Here is a 19,666-nt window from a genome sequence, read left to right as displayed (position 1 = left end):
AGGACTGTGAGCCAAGTGAGAACTATTATGTCAGGTTGCCAGATTTTGCATTCTTGTCTCTGTGCAAATAAAAGAGCAATCCACGTCCCTGTGGCTGTAAGGAAAACATTGACCCTAATGTTTTAATATAATCAACTCACAAAAATGCTATTTTTCCTTTGGTTTTGAAACATTTTAACTAAAGGGATCTGGATGAGTTCACTTAGTCAGCTCCAAATCCAGTTCCATGGTTTTAAAGCCTACTTCTTAAACTTATGTCTTTAGATTCATAGTCCTTTGCTTTTTCTAAATATTCTGTACTGTCTGTGAAACAGTACTCACAATATGAAATTAATAAAACCATCAAAGCCTATGTTTTCTTTTGTAAGTCTGAAATTATGAAAAAGAAAATGATATGGCCATGATGTTTTGATGTACTCCATCAGGTCCTAGATAATTTTACATTATAAACTTGTAGTTCTGTCAGTGTTTTGTGGAAGATGGTGGTTAATGGAATTACATAATACAAAATGCCTTAAATGTCAACACAATTTTCCCCCTCTCTTCTACTTTGGCTTTTCTTTATTAATTTGCCGATTTTCCTTATGTGTATGTTTATTTTATTTTATTTTATTTTATTATGTTCATCACCATACATTACATCATTAGTTTTTAATGTAGTGTTCCATGATTCATTGTTTGTGTATAACACCCAGTGCTCCATTCAGTATGTACCCTCTTCAATACCCATCACTAGGCTAACCCATCTCCCCACCCCCCCCACTCTAGAACCCTCAGTTTGTTTCTCAGAGTCCATAGTCTCTCATGGTTCATCTCCCCCTCATTATGTGTATGTTTTTGATTGTTGTTCTTTTGCCCACCTCGTGTGTTCTCTTAATATTCATTGAAATTCCACTGCATTTTGCAAGACTTCCCTGGGGCTATAAGATTCCAATATTTTATGAAAGGTGTTAATCTAATTAGTGATATAAATTAATTGCATAACATAGAGAAAAAGCCAAATTAAATGTCATAAATTTTGTATGATTAGAAACACTAGCTGTACGTCATGCCTTATTGATTCATTCCAATGAACCACATGTTAAAAATTGCATTAGCTGATTTTAATTATAACAATACAAAGCATATTTACTTTTGACCTCTCAGTTCGGGGTGAGGATGGAAGCATAACACACCCACTCTTTGGAATTTTATTGTACACACTTGCTTATTTTTTTGTTCTGTTTTTTTGTTTGTTTGTTTGTTTAATCTAAGGAAGGCAACATTGCCATTATAAGGCTACAGATTTCTCTTCATTTCTTTTTATTTTGTTTTCCTCTTCCCCAACCTTCTTAATCTCAATCAGTGGGAATTTGATGATACTACTGAACATGTGAGTAATTTTGGGCTGCTTTGTCAAAAAGAGATTATAAATGCTTGTTTTTTCTGTTACCCCTCTTTCACTTATTTGTGAAATGTCATCACAGTTTGCTCGGCTGCATGAACTAACAAATTATTTTTAAATTATCTTCGCTATGTGGTATACTTTTAATTTAGGTTTTTGTTTTGTGAAATTGGCATGGTGTTACTGATTGCATAAGAAATATCATGAGCTCATGTTGTTTTGATGGCTGCTACTAACTTTGCCCTGTGACACGGTTAAAGGAGGAATGCTTTAAGTGGAGGCATCATAGACAAGAGATATCAAGCTGTGTGATATAGGCCACTCATAAATCCTATCCCAGGGTTACATCTTCAGTGGATAACACCATGCAGTTCCGGTACTAATTATATCAAGAAATGGCAATTCTGTTGTAGCCATAGAAATTTGAGATAAATTCAATGAGTCATGCCAAGAGGCAGAAAATATGTCACTGAGGGAAGAATTTTTAAAAATATTTCAATGGCTGGATTATGTTATTTATTGAGACCTCATTACTATGTATAGGTTTCCTTGGGGGATATAGGATGTGACACCTGCCTTCGAAGCACTTACAATAGGTGGCTAGGAAGATGTAAAATTCGGAAAAGTTCCATAAAATACAACAAAAGCTATGACCTCAAGCAATGTGTAATTAATTAATAAATGGGTGGCATTGTCAGTAAGAACTGTGAGTTCAGAGGCCACGGACCAAGAAGGTAGAAGAGGTCTTGAAACCTTGTTGAGAACTTAAAAAATAAGTAAGGGTTGAAGAAGTGGAAAAGTGTGTGTGTGTGTGTGTGTGTGTGTGTGTGTGTGTGTTGGAAAGTTGGAGGTAGGAATTTTTTTTAAAGATGAGTATGTGGGACATAATCATTGAGGCAGGTCAAGAATATGATATAGTCAAGTGACATGAGCTTGCCAATTCGACATGAATGAAGGGGTTCAGGTTAGTAAGTTAGTGCTAAGTATGACTAAGACATAAATTTAATATAATGTTGGGAAAACCTAAAGTGTCAAACTAAAGAACTGCCTTTTAACTCTTCAGTACTGGAGAGATATAGAAAATTATTAAAAATAGAAATAAGATAAAGGCTGGTAAGGGTATTCTTTCATTTAGTAAATATTTTTCTTTTTGCTAAAATGCAGGGCTTTTACTAAGAATATTGGTAAATATGATGGGCAAGGTATCAGTTTTAATGGAACTGACACTGTTTTATAAACTTCTTTTACTGTAATCCATAGTAAGAAATGCATTATATGTCACGACCAATGCGTTCGTATGTTTAAAATAAAGGTCTTACAAAATAATACCTTACTTACATATAAAATTTAATATTTTGTATGAAAATATATCCTATTTCTTTTTTAAAATGCTGGTCATGACTAAGTAAATTGATTTCATGACCTACTTAAATGGGTCATTACCTGCAGCTTAAAGCCAATGACATAGTGGATAGATTAGAGAGAAAGAAGATAGTAAACAGGGAAACAAATAAAAACAATTCTTTTGCTAATGTCATAAAATAATAAAAATTCAATGAAGTTGAGGCAGCAAAAATGAAAAAGGGACAGTTTTGGGTAAAGGAAAAACTGGCAAAAACTCGCTAAGAATTTGAGGAAGAAAAAGAGATCAAGATCACTCATAAGTTTGGAATATGCTATACCATTCATTAAAGTATAGAAGCAAGGAGGGGAATTTACTCCTGGAAATGACACTGGAGCTTTAGTCAAGCTGAACTTGAGGGAACCATCGATAGTCAAAGGAAAATGTCCAGCACATATTTTCAATGTACATGCAACTGGAGCCCTGATGGGAAATCAGGGCTAGAAATGAGTTTCAGACAGAAAAAAATTCTTTAAGGTTGGAAATGTGTTTTTTTTTTTTTTTTTTTAAGACTAGAGAGAAACACAGCAGGCCAGTAACTGTTTCAGAACATCCAAGAATGCCAATTTTTAACAGGCAGGAAGTTGAATGGAGATATGCTAGAAGGCAATGAGATTGAGGAATGGTAGACACAATACCACACTACCTCACTACCTCACAGAGGATACCGAAACCACCAGGAAGTATGGCCACAGTTTAAAGAAAGAAAATATAACACAAGAGATGATGTGATCCAGGCAGATAGAGGTGTGTCCAGCTGCGATTATACCACTGCAGAGGGTGACCAGTTTCAAATTACATTACATGTGTTATCCTGGAACAGCCTATGCAAGAGGAAGGGCATATGTGGTTAATCCCAATTTGATAAATGAAAAAGACTTATATAAGGCTCAGAGTATATAAATTTCTTGCCACACTATTTGGTGGTAGAACCAAGCCCTGCTTCCCTGCCCCCTAGCCTTGCCTACTTTCAGCAAAAATCCAGTAGCATGTGAGAGGGACCTTGGAAACAATAATGTTATCATTTTCCCATCATAATTTCTGGAATACCCAGTATATCTGCTATAATTTAGAATGCTACTCTTGGGTGATTCGGATGGTTTTTATAGCCTCTGTAATATTAATGAAACCATTCCAAGGTCCTGAAAATAAAATCCCTCTCCCAAATTTAGCCCATTCATCTGGCAGAATAATATTTCCAATGGCTGTTCAGGATATCTGAAATTCTTAAATTTCCACTCTAATGATATTCCTACTATTTTGAGAAAAACACACTGTCAAAAGCTGTCATATTTGGGATTGGATTCAACAACTGAGTTCAGTGGTGCCCCTTACAGCCTTGCACAGAAAAATCCTTCTGTCCTCCACACAATCCAGTCCATTCCATGAACTCTCATTTGCTTTGTCTTCAAATGTGGAAGACAATGACATTGTATTATTTCTTAAATCTAACCATATTCAATTTGAAAACATAGCTGTGCCAAATATCTGAAAGGGATCTTTATAGCTATGTGTTTGTGTGGGAGGATGTGGGCGTGTGTGTAGCAGCTCTAAAGAAAATAACAGAAGTTAATAACTACTCTATGTAAAGAATCCTATAATCTCCAGTTTGGAAGAACAGATCTAAGTTTTGTAACCGTCACAGTTTGGGGGCCCTAATTAAGAGAAATCTAGAGTTTTGATAAATAGTTTGTGACATTTAACATTTTCCAAATAGGATTAATTGAGCACAACTCCATGATGATGTGGTAAAAAAAAAAAAAATATTGTTCTTTGGTTTATGACCTATTCCAAATCACCAGAAAATTCTCCTTAGTGTGTAATGATTTTAGTTCATAGTCTGTATAATTAACCAATAATATGTTACTCTAGTCCTAAGAAACTTCTCTGGCTGTCAGGATATCTAGGTTCAACAGATCAGCCATTTGGCAAAATACTAGCATGGTGATAAAACAGACTGCATTGGCATTAGCCCCATCACTGGTCTGTTGGCCAGGCTATAGAGGATGCATATTGAGAGGTCCTGGCATAATATAACTGCAGGTTTATGGTTTGCTCACTATGAGCCAGGCATAGTTGTCAGTGTTTATGTGATATAACTCGTTTAATCCTTCTATTATTCCAACATTCACATGGGAAACTGAGGTACAGAGGGGGTTAACTCACCTGCCCTGGATCACCAAACTAGGAAATAAGAAGATGCAGGTTTTAAATTCAAGAATTCAGGAGTTCTGGCATCTGGTTTCATGTTTTTAACTACTACTTCTTAGGATTACCTCTTACGATGGCTGAAGACCCCACTTTAATGTCAGCATGAAAACACATCATTCATAGCATAGCATGAACAACAAGGCATGAAACTTCCAGTGCTTGGCATGGCTACAGGAAGTATTTAAGCATGCATAGATTGTGGATGGATGCTTTGAATTTCCCCCAGGGTGTTTGTGGTGTTTTGAATCAGTGTCATTTTATTGTGTCATTTTAGGACATGATTATTTCTGGGCTACAGCCTGAAACTTCCTACTCCCTCACTGTCACAGCCTACACCACCAAAGGAGATGGTGCTCGCAGCAAGCCCAAACTGGTGTCCACCACTGGGGCAGGTAACCATATTTGTGCATATACGTGCCTTGAACATGTTCCAGGTGACAATAATACGAATTTTCCAAATGGTATGGTGAATTCTATCAGAAAAAAAAAGTGGACTGTGGTCAGCTTTTGTGTTTTTTGATATACAGTTCAGAAGAAAAACATCAAGACATACTTTGCCCAAATTATTCAGTCAGTCATTCAACAGGTACGTGAGCACCTACTCACGTACTGGGGATACAACAATTAACAAAACAGAAATATTCTTCCCTTCTGAAACTTATTTTCTGAGTAGAAATAGATAATTAACAAGTAGACAAATGAGTATATAATAAAGCATCAGTAAGTGAGAAGTTGAAAAATAAAGGTGTGTAGACATTAAGGATAGGATAGCCCCTAGGGACTGTTTGGAAAGAGTGATCGGAGAGGGTCTTTTAGAAAAAAGTTATTTGAGCTGAGACATGAATGACGTTAAAGAGCAAGTCCCATGAATGTCCAGAGGGATGATCATATGGGCAGGGATGTCACTCATTAGCTTCAACCTCTCTCAGCAACAAACCTTTTTAGAAGAGCTGCCATCTTGAACTGAGTTGATGACTTACAGTTCTGGGTTTTGTTTTGTTTTGTTTTGTTTTATTCTGCCATTTTCTCCTGCTCACTCCTTGCTGTGGGGATTCTGAAGAGGCCAAATCACATAAAAGATGGGGAACAGAAAAGAAAAGAAAAGCAGCATGGCTACAAAATATCAGATTGCTCCTCTGAAGAACAAAGTTTCTTAATGCTCTTTAGAGTTACTTTGATCGTCTCACATTAGGAAAAGCCAGCATGAAGGAAGACCTGACATTGTAAAACCAATAAGTTAAGACATAATTACAAAAGGATTCTCCTCCAATCCCTTTATATCACAATCTCCCATGGAACATTTAAACTATGATTTGATTTACTTCTCCCGAATCGCTTCTCCCACAACTTTTTAGGAACACACCTCTATGTAAAGGCATAAAGCAAAGAACAGCTGTGATGTTGAGTACCCTCCTGGGTGCCATGCTCACTGCCAAATTTGTCTAAATGTCATAAGATTTGCTTCACTTACATCCTGCCACCTGGAACTGCCTCAAGCAGCAGGATTACAGATGGCAAAACTCCTTTAAGGCAAAGTCTTCTGGGCTTTTTTTTCCTTCTTTTTTTTTTTCTTTAAATTTAAGAATAGCATTGTATCAATCTAATTTAATGCCCTCCTTAGGAGATATATGTTCAGTGGGGGCATGCTGACTGGCTATGGAACCAGCTTCTATTGAAATGTAGACAACTAAGTGTAAACCCCTGAAATTAAATCCCAAAATGAAGAAAATATATTTCCTACACCTGTATTTATAATTGTGTCTTAATTAGTCTGAGATATATTACATAAAGCATCAAGCTCCTATTGCCCTTAAGATAGGGGTGCTATAATAAGGAGGAGAGAATTTATAGCCAAGGGGTGTGAATCCCAGAGAAAGAAATGGCATTGTCGATTTCCTTAGCACGAACACTGGCTCATCGCTTTTTAGTGAATATTCAAAAAATTATTTAGAGTTGTGGATGTTATTCGCATAGAGGATTATTTTGGTGTTTCCATTTCAGAACTTTCTTAATCAATGGTGATTTGGGTATTGAGGAAGACAATGCTTATATTTTAGATGTCTGCACATATATTGTCTTCATACTGGGCCTAAGTTGGAGGTGTGAGAATCCAGATTTATAATCTCTTTCAGAGAAAAGCTTGTTTACTGTCTGCCAACCAACTAGTCAAAATCATTCCTTAGTCATGGTTTATCCCCAGGTAAAAAGTGTAGACAAAAAGTACAATTATAACCATAATAACTTAAAACAACATTTTTTTTACACTACTTAAGGAAAAAAAAAAAACCTTACAAGCAATATAAGAGTATAGTTAAGTGTTTGGGCTATGGATTCAAATTGTCTCACAGCTTTCTCACTTATTATACTTCTGACTATGCAGTTTTCTATCTCCCTGGGTGTCATTTTCTTATTATAGAAAATGAAGATAATAACTAATCAGAGTGTGTAGTCAAGAGTGAAAAATGTAAATCAAATGAAATACTACATCTAACGCTCTTAGTACAGTGCCTAGTACATTGCATATACCCAATAATTAAATATGTTATAATTATTATTCTTATTAGCTGTAGCTAATTAGCTAATCTTTACTTGGATTCATTTCTCTGTGGCATGAACCTTTATATGTGTGAAGGTTTGATACAAGATTTTTTTTAATTCCCTTAAATTATTTTGTAAGCCTACTTGTATCTGTTATCAAATTCTGGTTTCTCAGCCTACCTTAATATTTAAGGATGAGAAGAAGCATATTTCCACAAAGGTATATAGACCAAGTCTTTTTTAAAATAAATAATGTAATGGGAATTCCTGTGAAGTGGTGTTCCCACTCAGCAGTGATTAAAATGTGAATGAATGTCTATCTAGGTTGGTCTTACCACTCCTTCCCCTGTACTCCAGTTCCAGGGAAACCCCGTCTTGTGATTAACCACACTCAAATGAATACTGCTCTCATTCAATGGCACCCCCCTGTGGACACATTCGGACCTCTTCAGGGTTATCGTCTAAAATTTGGCCGGAAAGATACGGAACCACTCACTACTCTTGAGTTCTCTGAGAAAGAAGATCACTTTACAGCTACAGACATCCATAAAGGAGCATCATATATCTTCAGGCTCTCAGCCAGAAACAAAGTGGGCTTTGGGGAAGAGATAATGAAAGAGATTTCTGTTCCAGAAGAAGTCCCAACTGGATTCCCTCAAAACCTCCACTCAGAAGGCACCTCTTCAACCTCTGTCCAGTTATCCTGGCAGCCACCTGTCCTGGCAGAGAGAAATGGCATCATCACCAAGTATACTCTTCTGTATAGGGATATCAACATCCCTCTTCTTCCAATGGAGCAGCTTATTGTTCCAGCTGATACCACTATGACACTCAGTGGCTTAAAACCAGATACCACATATGATGTAAAAGTACGTGCTCACACGAGCAAAGGGCCCGGGCCATATAGTCCCAGTGTCCAGTTCAGGACACTGCCTGTGGATCAAGGTAGGATTTGTCTGCTTATGGCCTTCCTCCTTTAAAGGAATGTCGGTCTTTGGAAATCAGTATTTTGAAGCTATAAATAACTGATCGGACCATTCATATTAATAGGTTCAGCAAAAGCCAAAAGGTAAAGTATGTAAAACTTAATATGTTTTGGATGCCTTAGATTTTGGTTATAGAATGCCAAGCAAGTCTGGCTGACAGCAACCCAATGTTCTCAGGTAAGGAAAATACAATATAGGTGACTGAATTGAAGAGAAAAGAGAGATCTTTATGAGAATGAGGTAGTAACATGAATGGTCTAAACAGGTAGGCAAATCACACTTCTCTCTCTCTGACCAAAGTAGATGGCTTCTAGCTTAAGCCCGATGGTCCATGGTGGAAAAGGACAGGTCATACGTTTTTAGGAGTAGTGTAAATACACTGTTTTTCCTTTTCCAGCAGTGTTTGCAAAAAATTTTCATGTCAAAGCAGTAATGAAGACTTCAGTGCTGTTGTCTTGGGAAATTCCAGAAAATTATAATTCTGCCATGCCTTTCAAAGTAAGTTGTTTTCTAATTTTTAAGATATCATGGGTAAAATGGGGCGGGGGGGAGACATTCAGTTTACCTGAGTAAGTTATTCAAAAAGCATACACACCACTTTGTTTCAGCCACACACACTTGCTTTTCTCCTTTTTGGTTTCCACTTGAAAGATGAGGTGGGAGCTGAAACCTAGGGGTGGTATTACTTGTCAGTCACCTTGTAGTTCCAAGACTTTTTACATCTAAGCTAGTGCTTGTGTTTTTCCACCAGAAAATGAAATTCATGTGGTTTCTACATCTTGAAAATGCAGTATCCTGGGATTTAAAAAATTTGTTTATTGGCCTGAATTCTTTATATGTTTTAAACTTTAATTTGCAATTGAGAAATATTGAGAGATGTTACCAAGAAGTGCAAGTCTATAAAATAAAGAATAGAGAAACATTTGAAGGCAAGAGTGTACTTAGGAACAGGAATAGAAGCATTTAGAAAAAAAGGTGATGTGGATAATACAGTGAAAACCTAGGGCATTTCTGCACAATTTCCATTGAGATTGTATGCAAGCAACAGATCAAATATTGAAAATATTGTACATTTCTTTCTGTATTTTTTATAGACTTAGAAACATTACATAATTATGCACTAAGAACAAAAGAAGAATTCATTCAATCTCTAGAATTTATGAACACTTAAGCACTTAGGAATGGCCCAAAATTAGAATTGATTTGACATGCATATTCTATAACCAAGTGCACATTAGTTTAGAAAGCATACATTGCCTCTCTGATAACCAAATCTCTTCGATTGGTTGTATCTTCTAGATTCTTTATGATGATGGGAAAATGGTAGAAGAAGTCGATGGCCGGGCTACCCAGAAGTTAATTGTCAACTTGAAGCCTGAGAAGTCATATTCATTTGTGCTGACCAATCGTGGGAACAGTGCTGGTGGGCTGCAACACAGGGTAACAGCAAAGACTGCACCAGACGTACTACGTACCAAGCCTGCCTTCATTGGGAAGACCAACCTGGATGGCATGATTACTGTGCAACTTCCTGAAGTACCCGCAAATGAGAATATAAAGTAAGTCAATTGAAGGGTTAGGGCTGAAGGATGCAAATGCAAGTAAGCAAGAAAATAGAATTCAACCTCAATATTACAGAAGTTATAAAAGATTCTATTGCTGTATGTGGAGTAAAAGCTTCTTCTGCATAGGCTCTCAGTTTTATTTAAGCCTTATTACACCCAGTTGTCATGTTCATTATAACACAGATACTCATTGATTTAACATTGAGTGTTTTTTATGCCCCAGGAATGATGTAACTTAGTAGAAATAGACAAATAGAATGCGATCCTTACTCTAAAAGAGTTTATGTCATAGTATACAGAATAAGGTGACTAGTTGAATAATTCTAATACTTTGCAAGTCTTATTATAAATGGAGAGGAATTCTTGCAAAGTGTTATGAAGCCAAAGGAAACTTGGGGAAATAAGATAAGCAAAAATGGTACTTGACACTGTTGTTGTATATGTATGCTGAAAGGAGACATTTCAAAAGTTAAGGTTCTGGATGATGTTGGAAAAAACAAGTTGGAAAATGCAAATTTTCTGTTTTGGATGGAGCACAGTGTAGAGGCCAGTGGGCCTGAAGTGAAAAATAAATCCAGTCAATTAAGTAGTTTACTGGTTGTATATATATAGTTGATTATAGCCAATACATTTTATAATCAATATAGCTAGGTGGTTTTAGCCAGTAAAAGAAAAAAATATTTTCACTGCAGTATGCTAAGTATGAGTATTGTGGTTGACCATGGAGAACAAAAGAAGATGTTGACTCTGTCTCCAAAGAGCTACCATAGAGTGGGGGATACAGAGAAACAGATATAATACATGCTAATGATGGAGTTAGACTCTATTTTAAGAGCAGCTAACTGGTAATGAAATGGGTCAAGGAGGTTTCTCATGTAATCTTAAAGGACAAGTAGGACACATACAAAAAAACAGAGTGAAAAGATTATATGCAAGGGCTCATTAGTAAAGGAAGCGAGTTATCTTGTAAGGCCTGAACAAGAGAAGTAAGAGAGGTATAAAGAGCCAAGTTGCACTCAGAACTTGGAACTATATCCGGTAGACGGTGGAAATTCAGTAAATGTGTTTATGCAGGAGAGTGGCATGTATCATTTATATAATACCTAAGTTTCCTTTTTTTCCATTTTAGGAAATATTTATTGGGTATCTGCTGCATGCTGGAGATTGTGTTATCTGCTTGCTTTCTCATTTCTTGTATCCCACATGATCATGTTTAAATGAAACTTGCTATGAAAGATTTGAAGGTGCAGAATAAACTATGAGACGTTTATACATATTTTATGGATTGTTGGGACCTTCACATTTATCAGCAATCTGGTGACATAATTAGGGCAGTTCTTAGGGGAAATGGCTCCTGAAGGCATATGTTGGAAGGATATTGGAGCAACATAGAGAAAAGTGTTGGGATGTCATTGCGTATTTGGTTGATTCTAGGTAAATAACAAGATTCTGAAATCAGATGGTGATGAGGGAAATAGGATGCAGAGGCAGATGAGAGCAGTAGTGTAGTAGGAATTGGTAACCACTTTAATGGGGGATCAAGGCAGAGGAAAATTGTCGTAGATGACTCTGAGAGTTGAGTTTGGATGACAAAAGAGAATGATACTGCCATTCATCCTAGAGGATGAAAAGTCAGGAGGAAATGACTGAATTCAATTTTGTGTATGTTTTACATGAGGTATCAGTGAAATACCTACTTAGAGATGTGGGTTTAAAGAAATTACTAGGATTATGGATAGAAATTTGAGAATCATTAACACAGCAGCAATGCATTTATGGAAAGAGACAGAATCACTGAGACAGTGGGGTGAAGATATGAAGCAAAGGTTAAAGTAAATGTCTCAGGAAGAAAAGAGCTGGTAGAGCACACAGTAGGATTTGTTACAAAGTTAAGTGGAGAACCAAGCCAGGGCAAGTTCATGGCAAAAGATTTTTCAAGAAGGTGTATACAGTCAGAAATTTCCAAAGCTCCAGAAAATTTTAAAAAGATGATAGAAAAAAAATCAATTATTAAAAAGTAAAACTATAAACAAGAAGTTTTTAATATAGTGCCATGGTTGAAATTTAGAAAAGTCTAATAATTGGTGACTTTGACTTAACTAAAATCCATTCTTCCAGAGAAAACCTTCTGTTCTTATTTATTGGATGAAATAATTGGAGGATTTTTACCAGATGGTGGAATTTCCAAAAGATTATGACTAAAATAAATTCAGTGAGAAATCAGATCTCCTTTTTTGCCTCCTCTTCTTCTTGTATCATTCAGAAAACTGGAAAATGAGAATGGAATATTAGTATAATTTTTATTCTAACAGAATTTAATATGAAAGTGAGATTATATTTATCCATTTTTATTTAAATCATCTGTGGAGATAGATATATATATTAATCTCCCATCCTAGTGCCAGACAATGTTTTAGGGATTTAGTAGAGACAATGCTGACTTTCTTACTGCTCTTACTCAACATAGTTAATTGGGGAACGTGGACAAGTAGAGTCCGTTGAAATGGAGTTTTAGGATACCAAAGCTTAGCTGGATAAGGGAGGCCAAAGGAGGAGCTCCCAACCCCAGTTTGGTAGCTTGGGGAAGGTTCCGGAGAAAGTGACAATAAAACAGAGGCTTAAAGAATGACAGGAGCCTAGCTGGTTCCTGGGAGTGGGGTTGGAGAGATTCCGTTTCAGGCAGAAGACAGCCTATGTGATACTGCAGGTGCAAGAGAAAGACTATTACTTGTTATTTGCCCACCTGGATGGGGAAGCCATCCAGGAAGACATTTCAGCTGGCATCTGACAAACAGGTGTTCTCTACCTTGCCAGTGCTGGGTCTGGGACTAGAAAGATGACTGAGATGAAGCCCTATGTGATGGTGGCAGAACAGATGTAAAAAATAGATCATGTGAATATAATGGAGTAAGTAAGTCCTGCCAGAGTTCCAGCCCAGCTTGGGTGTCCGGGAGACATCTAGAAGGAGCTAATATGTAATCTGAGTCTTGAGGGTGGGAAAGATTTAGAAAAGGCAAAATAGTTGCAAATAAAGAAAGAACAGGTAAAGATATGGAGTATAAATTTAAACCATACAAAGACATGAACTGTCTATTCACGGAAAGAGCAATTGAAAGATGAAAATAATATAGTATAATTTGTAGTATTTGTTACTAGTTTTCAAGATTTAAGAAAAAATGTCTTTACTGAGTGACTCTTTACCCAACTGGCTTGGTGGAATGTGTTAGACATTACTGAGAAAGGCATTTTAGCCCTTTGGTGGTAGATTTTTGGTTCATTTTCCAACTTCTGAATGAGTCGAGAATATTGTAGAATATAGTCTATCTTTTAGTGCTTTTCTTTAGCTTGTTCAGTTTTCCTCTTTGTTTTATTTATGTACTTCCTCCTCCTATATTTGAAATGGGAGTCAGGGAAAAGAGGTAAAACTTTGGTGACAAGGAGAAGAGACCATTTTGTAACATAAAAAGAAAGCAAATGACTGTGGGGAAAAAATGTGTTCTAGAAATGAACTCAAGATTCCCAGAAATATATTCGAGTCACTCTGTGGAAAAGAGCAAAAGACAAAACAAGGAAAGTATTTGAGTGGGAAGAGTATCAGAACCATAGGAAATGAAAAGCAAATCTCCTGTTAGAAAAAAATAAACAAATAAAAATGCTAAATAATCTATATACATTGGACTTTTTAAAGGGATAATAACATAAAGCTACCCATCCTGTCTTCGTTGGGCACAGTCCATTATTACAGGCAGCTGTGTGCCATGCTGTGCCACTTGCAGCAGTTGGCAAGTTAAGAAATTAGAAAGGAATGTAGCTTTTTGTTCAGTATGCCAGGGGAAAAATGAGAGAAAACAGGATTGATACCAGATCTGTGGGCTGGGTTGCTAACTTGCATTTAGGTGAAAGTTCTTTAGAAACATTTTTCTAATTTGTTTTCTAGTAAAATGAAATTTTGGTGATTGAAGGCTGTTTTTATCAACAAAAACCATGCTTTCTCATTTCTGGCCAAGGTAATTGGGAAGTCTTGATCCCTACCCCCAACCTCCCACCACCCGGAAACAAATCTGTCTCTTGTAAATGTGACATAGTCAAGGCTCATTGCTTCTGTATTCTTTCATAAGTGGTTTTTGTGTGGAGAAGTGGGGAACCTCCCTCAGGGAAAGGCTACATTTCTGCCACCAGGAATTTGTGGTGCTTCAGGCTTCTACTTGGATAGATAGATATAGGGGGCAGAATGCGAGTGGGAAAATCTGGCAACTTCACCATTCTTCAGAAGCAAGTTGTGATGAAGGGAACTTCCCTGACTTTATAGAGCAGGATTTTACTCTGAGTGGTAAGGAAAAATGTACCACACAGATTGCACTAAGAGATAAGCTGTCAGAAGTTACCCAATATAAGTTAATTTCATAGTAATCATTTTATATTTATGAAAAATAAAAATGAATAAGAGTATTTTATGAATTTTAAATGTCTTTGGTCTTACTAATTTGGCTTTCAGGTTGGCCTACTTTTTCTTCTTTTAAAGAAGATATTCTTGGAAGCATAGCTTACAAAGGTGCTTCATAAAATGTGTACACTATTACTAGTTTAATGTATTAATGTATCATCTATTTAATGTTTAATGAGAAATAATTCACTCATCACATGGTTGTCAACTGCAGTGGTAAAGGTGTAAAATTGTATAGTGCTTTATAGTTTGCTGGACATTTGAATGTTTTATTTAAGTTTCAAAATAAGCCTTGGGCGCCTGGGTGGCTCAGTTGGTTAAGCGACTGCCTTCCGCTCAGGTCATGATCCTGGAGTCCCGGGATTGAGTCCTGCATCGGGCTCCCTGCTCAGCAGGGAGTCTGCTTCTCCCTCTGACCCTCTTCCCTCTCGTGCTCTCTATCTCTCATTCTCTCTCTCTCAAATAAATAAATAAAATCTTTAAAAAAAATAATCCTTTGGGGTAGGTATTCATGCCATTTATGGGTGAGTAAAGTGAGGCTCAGAGATACTAAGCAGCCGGGCCACAATCATAAAGTTGATACTAAATAGTTGTGATAGTGACAGAGGGCTTACTAGTTGCTGCTCAAGGGCACTGCACACAATAACTAATGGAATCTTCACAAGAAGGATGCTTCTCATTTTATGGCTGAGGAAATTTCAAGGTGAGTAAACATGGCCTGGCCACATGAGAGCAGAGCCAGAGAGGAAAGATTTGAACCCAGGCAGTCTGGCTCTAAGCCCACATGTTGAACCATGACTTATATGAACCATGATTTGTTGGTCAGACCAGGACATTTTTTTTCTAGGACAATTGATAAACCATTAAGAACTCAAGGACAAGTAAGAATGGACAGAACTGCCCCAAACAAACCTTAGAACAAGGAGTCATTAGGTACATGTGCAGTCATAGATCATGGAAATGTGTTAAGTGTTATGGAGCAATAAGATCAGTAGATTGTCATGAGAATTTAGATGAGAGATAAAGGAAGAGGCCAGCCTTATCAGCCACCATTTTATAAAAAAGGAAAATGAGGCTTTAAGCAATTAAGTAACTTTAACTTGTCTGACAACACATAGCTAAAACGATTGAAAACCTTAATTTAAACACAGAGACTGAAAAGATCATTTAACCTGCTTTGGGTTTTCTATGGTAAATTAATTTGATTTAAACAAAATATACCCAAATAACCATGGAATATATATATATATGAAATTATGCAAGGAATGATATTCATCATTAAATTCTAAGTCAGATTTTGACCTCCTTGTTAAATAATGAGTTTAAGAATGCTAATACATTCTGCTAATACAAAAAGACTGGCTGAATTTGAAGAGGGACTGCCACAAAGACCAGAGCTTGCCTTCCCAAATAATTATATGGAGCTGGGCCCCTTGGTGATAACATATTAAATAAAATTAGTAAAACTCTACTTAATATAATTAAAATTCTGAAGGTTAGATTTAAACTATCTAATTAAATTTAATATACTGGGAAAACACAGCTTACTTTATAAGTAGTCAGAATATTTGCAGATATATTGATTCTGAAGTTATTTATTTTTCTATTAGTTTAATAGCTAAAGTCTATGTCAAAAAATGTATTTTGAGCTTAAACTTCAAGCTTGAGTCAGATAAGCTAAGCATAGTGTAAACTTTAATTTTATCCATATATGAAGCTGACCTATACCCAAAAACATTTTTTTTCCATTTTAAACAAGTTCTTTCAGTTCATATAATTTGGTTGATTTCAATTTGTAGAGTACATCTTAGCTCCCCGTTTCACTTTTCCTATCTGAGTCATCTTTTTTTTTTCTTATTATCCCATGAGATTAGAATAAGAATCATTACTACACTTGTAAAGAAAAGAACTTCTGCAAAAAGAAGTATGTTTTCTATAAACAGTATTTGGCCATGTCATTCCTGGTTTGGAGAAAGGAGCAAACACTGAATTGAGGTTGAGAGTTGAAAGTTCTTGGAGAGAAGGGCTCCGAGTGTTTTGACTGCCTGATTTAAGGGACATATAAGTTCCCAAAAGCCACCTATTCCACCCACTTCCACTTTTCAATGGAAAAAGAACTCAGTGATAACGTGGCAGAGATAAAAAAAAAAAAAAAATTCCAGTGAGGTTATATGTACATTTGCTTTAGCAGTACATTTTAAATATACATGTCTTAAATAGTATAAGAAAATTATGGAGTAAAAATGTCCATTAAGACCATATAATAGGGGAAATTGATCTAATCAGAGAGGTCAGGAAAGATTTCAATTAGAAAGTAAGAAGTGAGTTGTTCTTTGAAGAAAGAGAGGACTTTGGACTTGTGAAAGTGACAGAAGGGTCTAGGCAGATAGAACAGAATGATCAAGGGTTTGATGACAGAATAGTCCAAAGTAAATTCAAGAATCATGGAAAACTACATCAAAAACTAATGTTGTAATGTATGGTGATTAACATAATAAAATAAAATTAAAAAAAAAAAGAAACTGAAAGCCCATCAGGGTGTAGCTCAAAGGGCACAGAGAGATGGATTCAGGCAAGATGTTGCTGAGTCTTATGAGGTTTGGGGCCTTTATACTAAGAGCAATGAGAGTCCATTGGAATGTTTTAAAACTGGAAGTGGTACACTCTATTGCAATTGTCTATTGCAAAATGAAAATTTCAGAGACTGGAATAGAGGCGGTTACATTCAAAGAAGAGAGAAAGTCGGGAGACAAAGGTAGCTTGAGACATGGAAAGAGGCCGGAGTGGTGGCTGCTGGGATGAAGAAGCGAGTGGACTATAGATAGAGTCTGGAAGTAATAGGACTTGGTGGTGCACTGGATATGAGAGAGGGAAAGAGTTAAAACAAATTGTCAGTGATAATATCTAGATTTATAGCAAATGGATCATGGTGCAATGGTGGGAGATTTATTTTGGAAGCATATCCTTTGTTTTGTTTTAACCACAGTAAATTTGAGGTAGTTTTGTGACATAGACATGAAGAAATGGAGTTGGAATTGGATAAACCTGAAGAATACAAAGGGGGCATTCTGAGATGCAGATATGAATCAGCAGATAATTTGCATCTAGGTGATAACTGATGCCCTGAGCTAGAATGAGACCATGTAAGAAGAAGAGGGAGTAAAGAGAAGTCTTTGGCCAGAACTTGAGGGATTCTACCATTTAATAGCAAGGTAGTGGGTAATAAATCCTGTTAAAGAAGTAAGATTAATGTGTTGAGAGATGTAAATGGAAAACCAGAAGAGTTGGGTATAGAGAAATGGCTGAGAATGTTTCATGAAAGCTCTCATTAACATTTTCAAATTCTGCTAAGAGATCACATAAGACAAAAGTCAAAAACTCTCCTTTTGATGCAGTCCTCCCAGAGTCACTGAGGACCCTGTCATGGGCAATGAGGTGGGCTAATGAGGCAGAACCTAGAATATAATTGGGTGGAAAGTGAGCAGAAGATGAGGTAATGGAGAACAGCAAGAAACACAGGTCTCCTCAGAAATCAGGTAGTAAGGGGTAGGATAGAGCAAGAAAGATGACTGGAGTGGGATGTGGTTTGTTTGTTTTTTAAATGTCAGGTATTTATACAGGGTTGTGAGCTAATAGAAGCCAAAGGGGAGGGAGAAGTTGAGACATATGAGAGAGAGGGGGTATGACGTATAGTCAACTTCCTAAGAGAGTGGATGATGGGAACCAATTCAAGAAAGTGATTGGCCTTCACAAATAGAACCAGTCCCTCTACTGTGCCCAAAGGACAGATTGTGGTTACATATAGATGCAAGTAGCCTTATAGTTTGGTAGGTGGAAGATGAGAGAGTTTTAGTCTGAATGTTTTTATTTTCTCTTTACATAAACATAAAACTATCTTCTAGTGAGGAGGTAAGGATGTCTAAGTTTCAAGGCCAGGGGAGAGAGTATGAAAAACTTGTTTTACAAAATGGAAGGATAAGGTACCTGGAGAAATTGTGGTGGGATGGCCAGGCAGCATCAAAGGCCTGAAGTTGCCAAATATGAATTTACAAAATCATTCTCCCCTGTGCATTATTTCTCAAACCATATGCAGCTTCTTGGCTTCAGGCACAGAGAAGGGCAATTACAGATTTTAGCTAATATACAGTGGAAGATGCAGTCTCCAGAAAAGAAGAATCAAAGATCTGAGAGCCCTGGGTGATGCATGGTGCCCTCTGGAGCTTGAAATCACCCAGGATGATGGCAGAGTTTGGGAGAAAAGGAAGACCATTGGCCCTGGGGGAAAAAAAAGAGGGGGTAGAGAAAGAAAGAGAGAGAGAGAAGGAAAGAAGGAGGGAAGGGAGGGAGGGAGGGAGGGAGGGAGAAGGGGGTTTCTGAAGAGGTTTGTAGATGACAAAAATCAGTGAGAGAAGAGTATAATAAAATAATAAAAATGTAGCTGAAATATATGAGCTTCAAAAAAACAGGCACTTGTTTTTTGGCCTGCTTTTTGTTTTTAGCTTAAGGGGGGAGGAAAAAATACCTGGAAGAAGCAACAGTGAGCCAGGAGGGAAACCCTAGGCCCTCCATCTGAGGTGAGTGGGTGGGGAGGGGCATGAATAAACAGCCACCACATGAGAAGCCTGTGAGGGAAGCAGGATTTTCAGGGAAAAACCAGGTTTCAGGAAAGGCAAAGATATGGGTGTTTGTAAAGCCATGGTTGCAGAGAACATGGGTGAAAATGTGTGGATTTAGTCCCAGGCCAGACTTTCTTATAATACGGAGTTCCAAATGCCTTATGACAGATTTCTTTCAATGAATGAGAGCTACTTTGATGTGGCTCCACTTTGACTGCGCTAAATGAATGCTTTGGACATCAGGAGACAGAAAAGGCCATGCATATCCAGACACACTGTTAATTACTTGCTGTGGGGGAGGCTGTTCAATTCTTATCCCAGCCACAAGTTAAATGAACAGTTGGGGAGTACTGCAGAAGAAAAGAATGGATTCTTTTTTCATGTACAGGAATAGTAACTCAAGTATGAAAGCAGAGGAAAAATTAATAGAATTCATCATCTTAACCTTGATTTCCAAGATTCAGAAAGAGGACAATGGGAGCTCTCAATAATGTGTAATATCATTACTTTAGGCAAAGAG

At 36.9% G+C, this 19,666-nt stretch overlaps 1 protein-coding gene across 1 annotated transcript in view; it reads left to right on the top strand.

Annotated features, from left to right (window-relative positions):
* The window catches only part of PTPRD (protein tyrosine phosphatase receptor type D), a 424,904-nt gene that overhangs the window by 260,490 nt on the left and 144,748 nt on the right, over positions 1-19,666 (top strand). Inside the window, exons 13-17 of the mRNA XM_088019124.1 lie at positions 1,346-1,372; positions 5,272-5,389; positions 7,893-8,480; positions 8,919-9,019; positions 9,821-10,080. Coding sequence (XP_087875250.1) covers positions 1,346-1,372; positions 5,272-5,389; positions 7,893-8,480; positions 8,919-9,019; positions 9,821-10,080 — 1,094 coding nt within the window. The remainder of the gene's footprint in view (positions 1-1,345; positions 1,373-5,271; positions 5,390-7,892; positions 8,481-8,918; positions 9,020-9,820; positions 10,081-19,666) is intronic.

This window comes from Eumetopias jubatus, unplaced genomic scaffold, assembly GCF_037043125.1.
Source record: "Eumetopias jubatus isolate StellerSeaLion01/CBP00866 unplaced genomic scaffold, mEumJub1_p1.0 scaffold_15, whole genome shotgun sequence".
In the NCBI taxonomy this organism is placed as follows: Eukaryota; Metazoa; Chordata; class Mammalia; order Carnivora; family Otariidae; genus Eumetopias; species Eumetopias jubatus.
The sequence above is the reverse complement of the archived record's forward strand: the minus strand, read 5'-3'. Positions and strand labels throughout refer to the sequence as shown.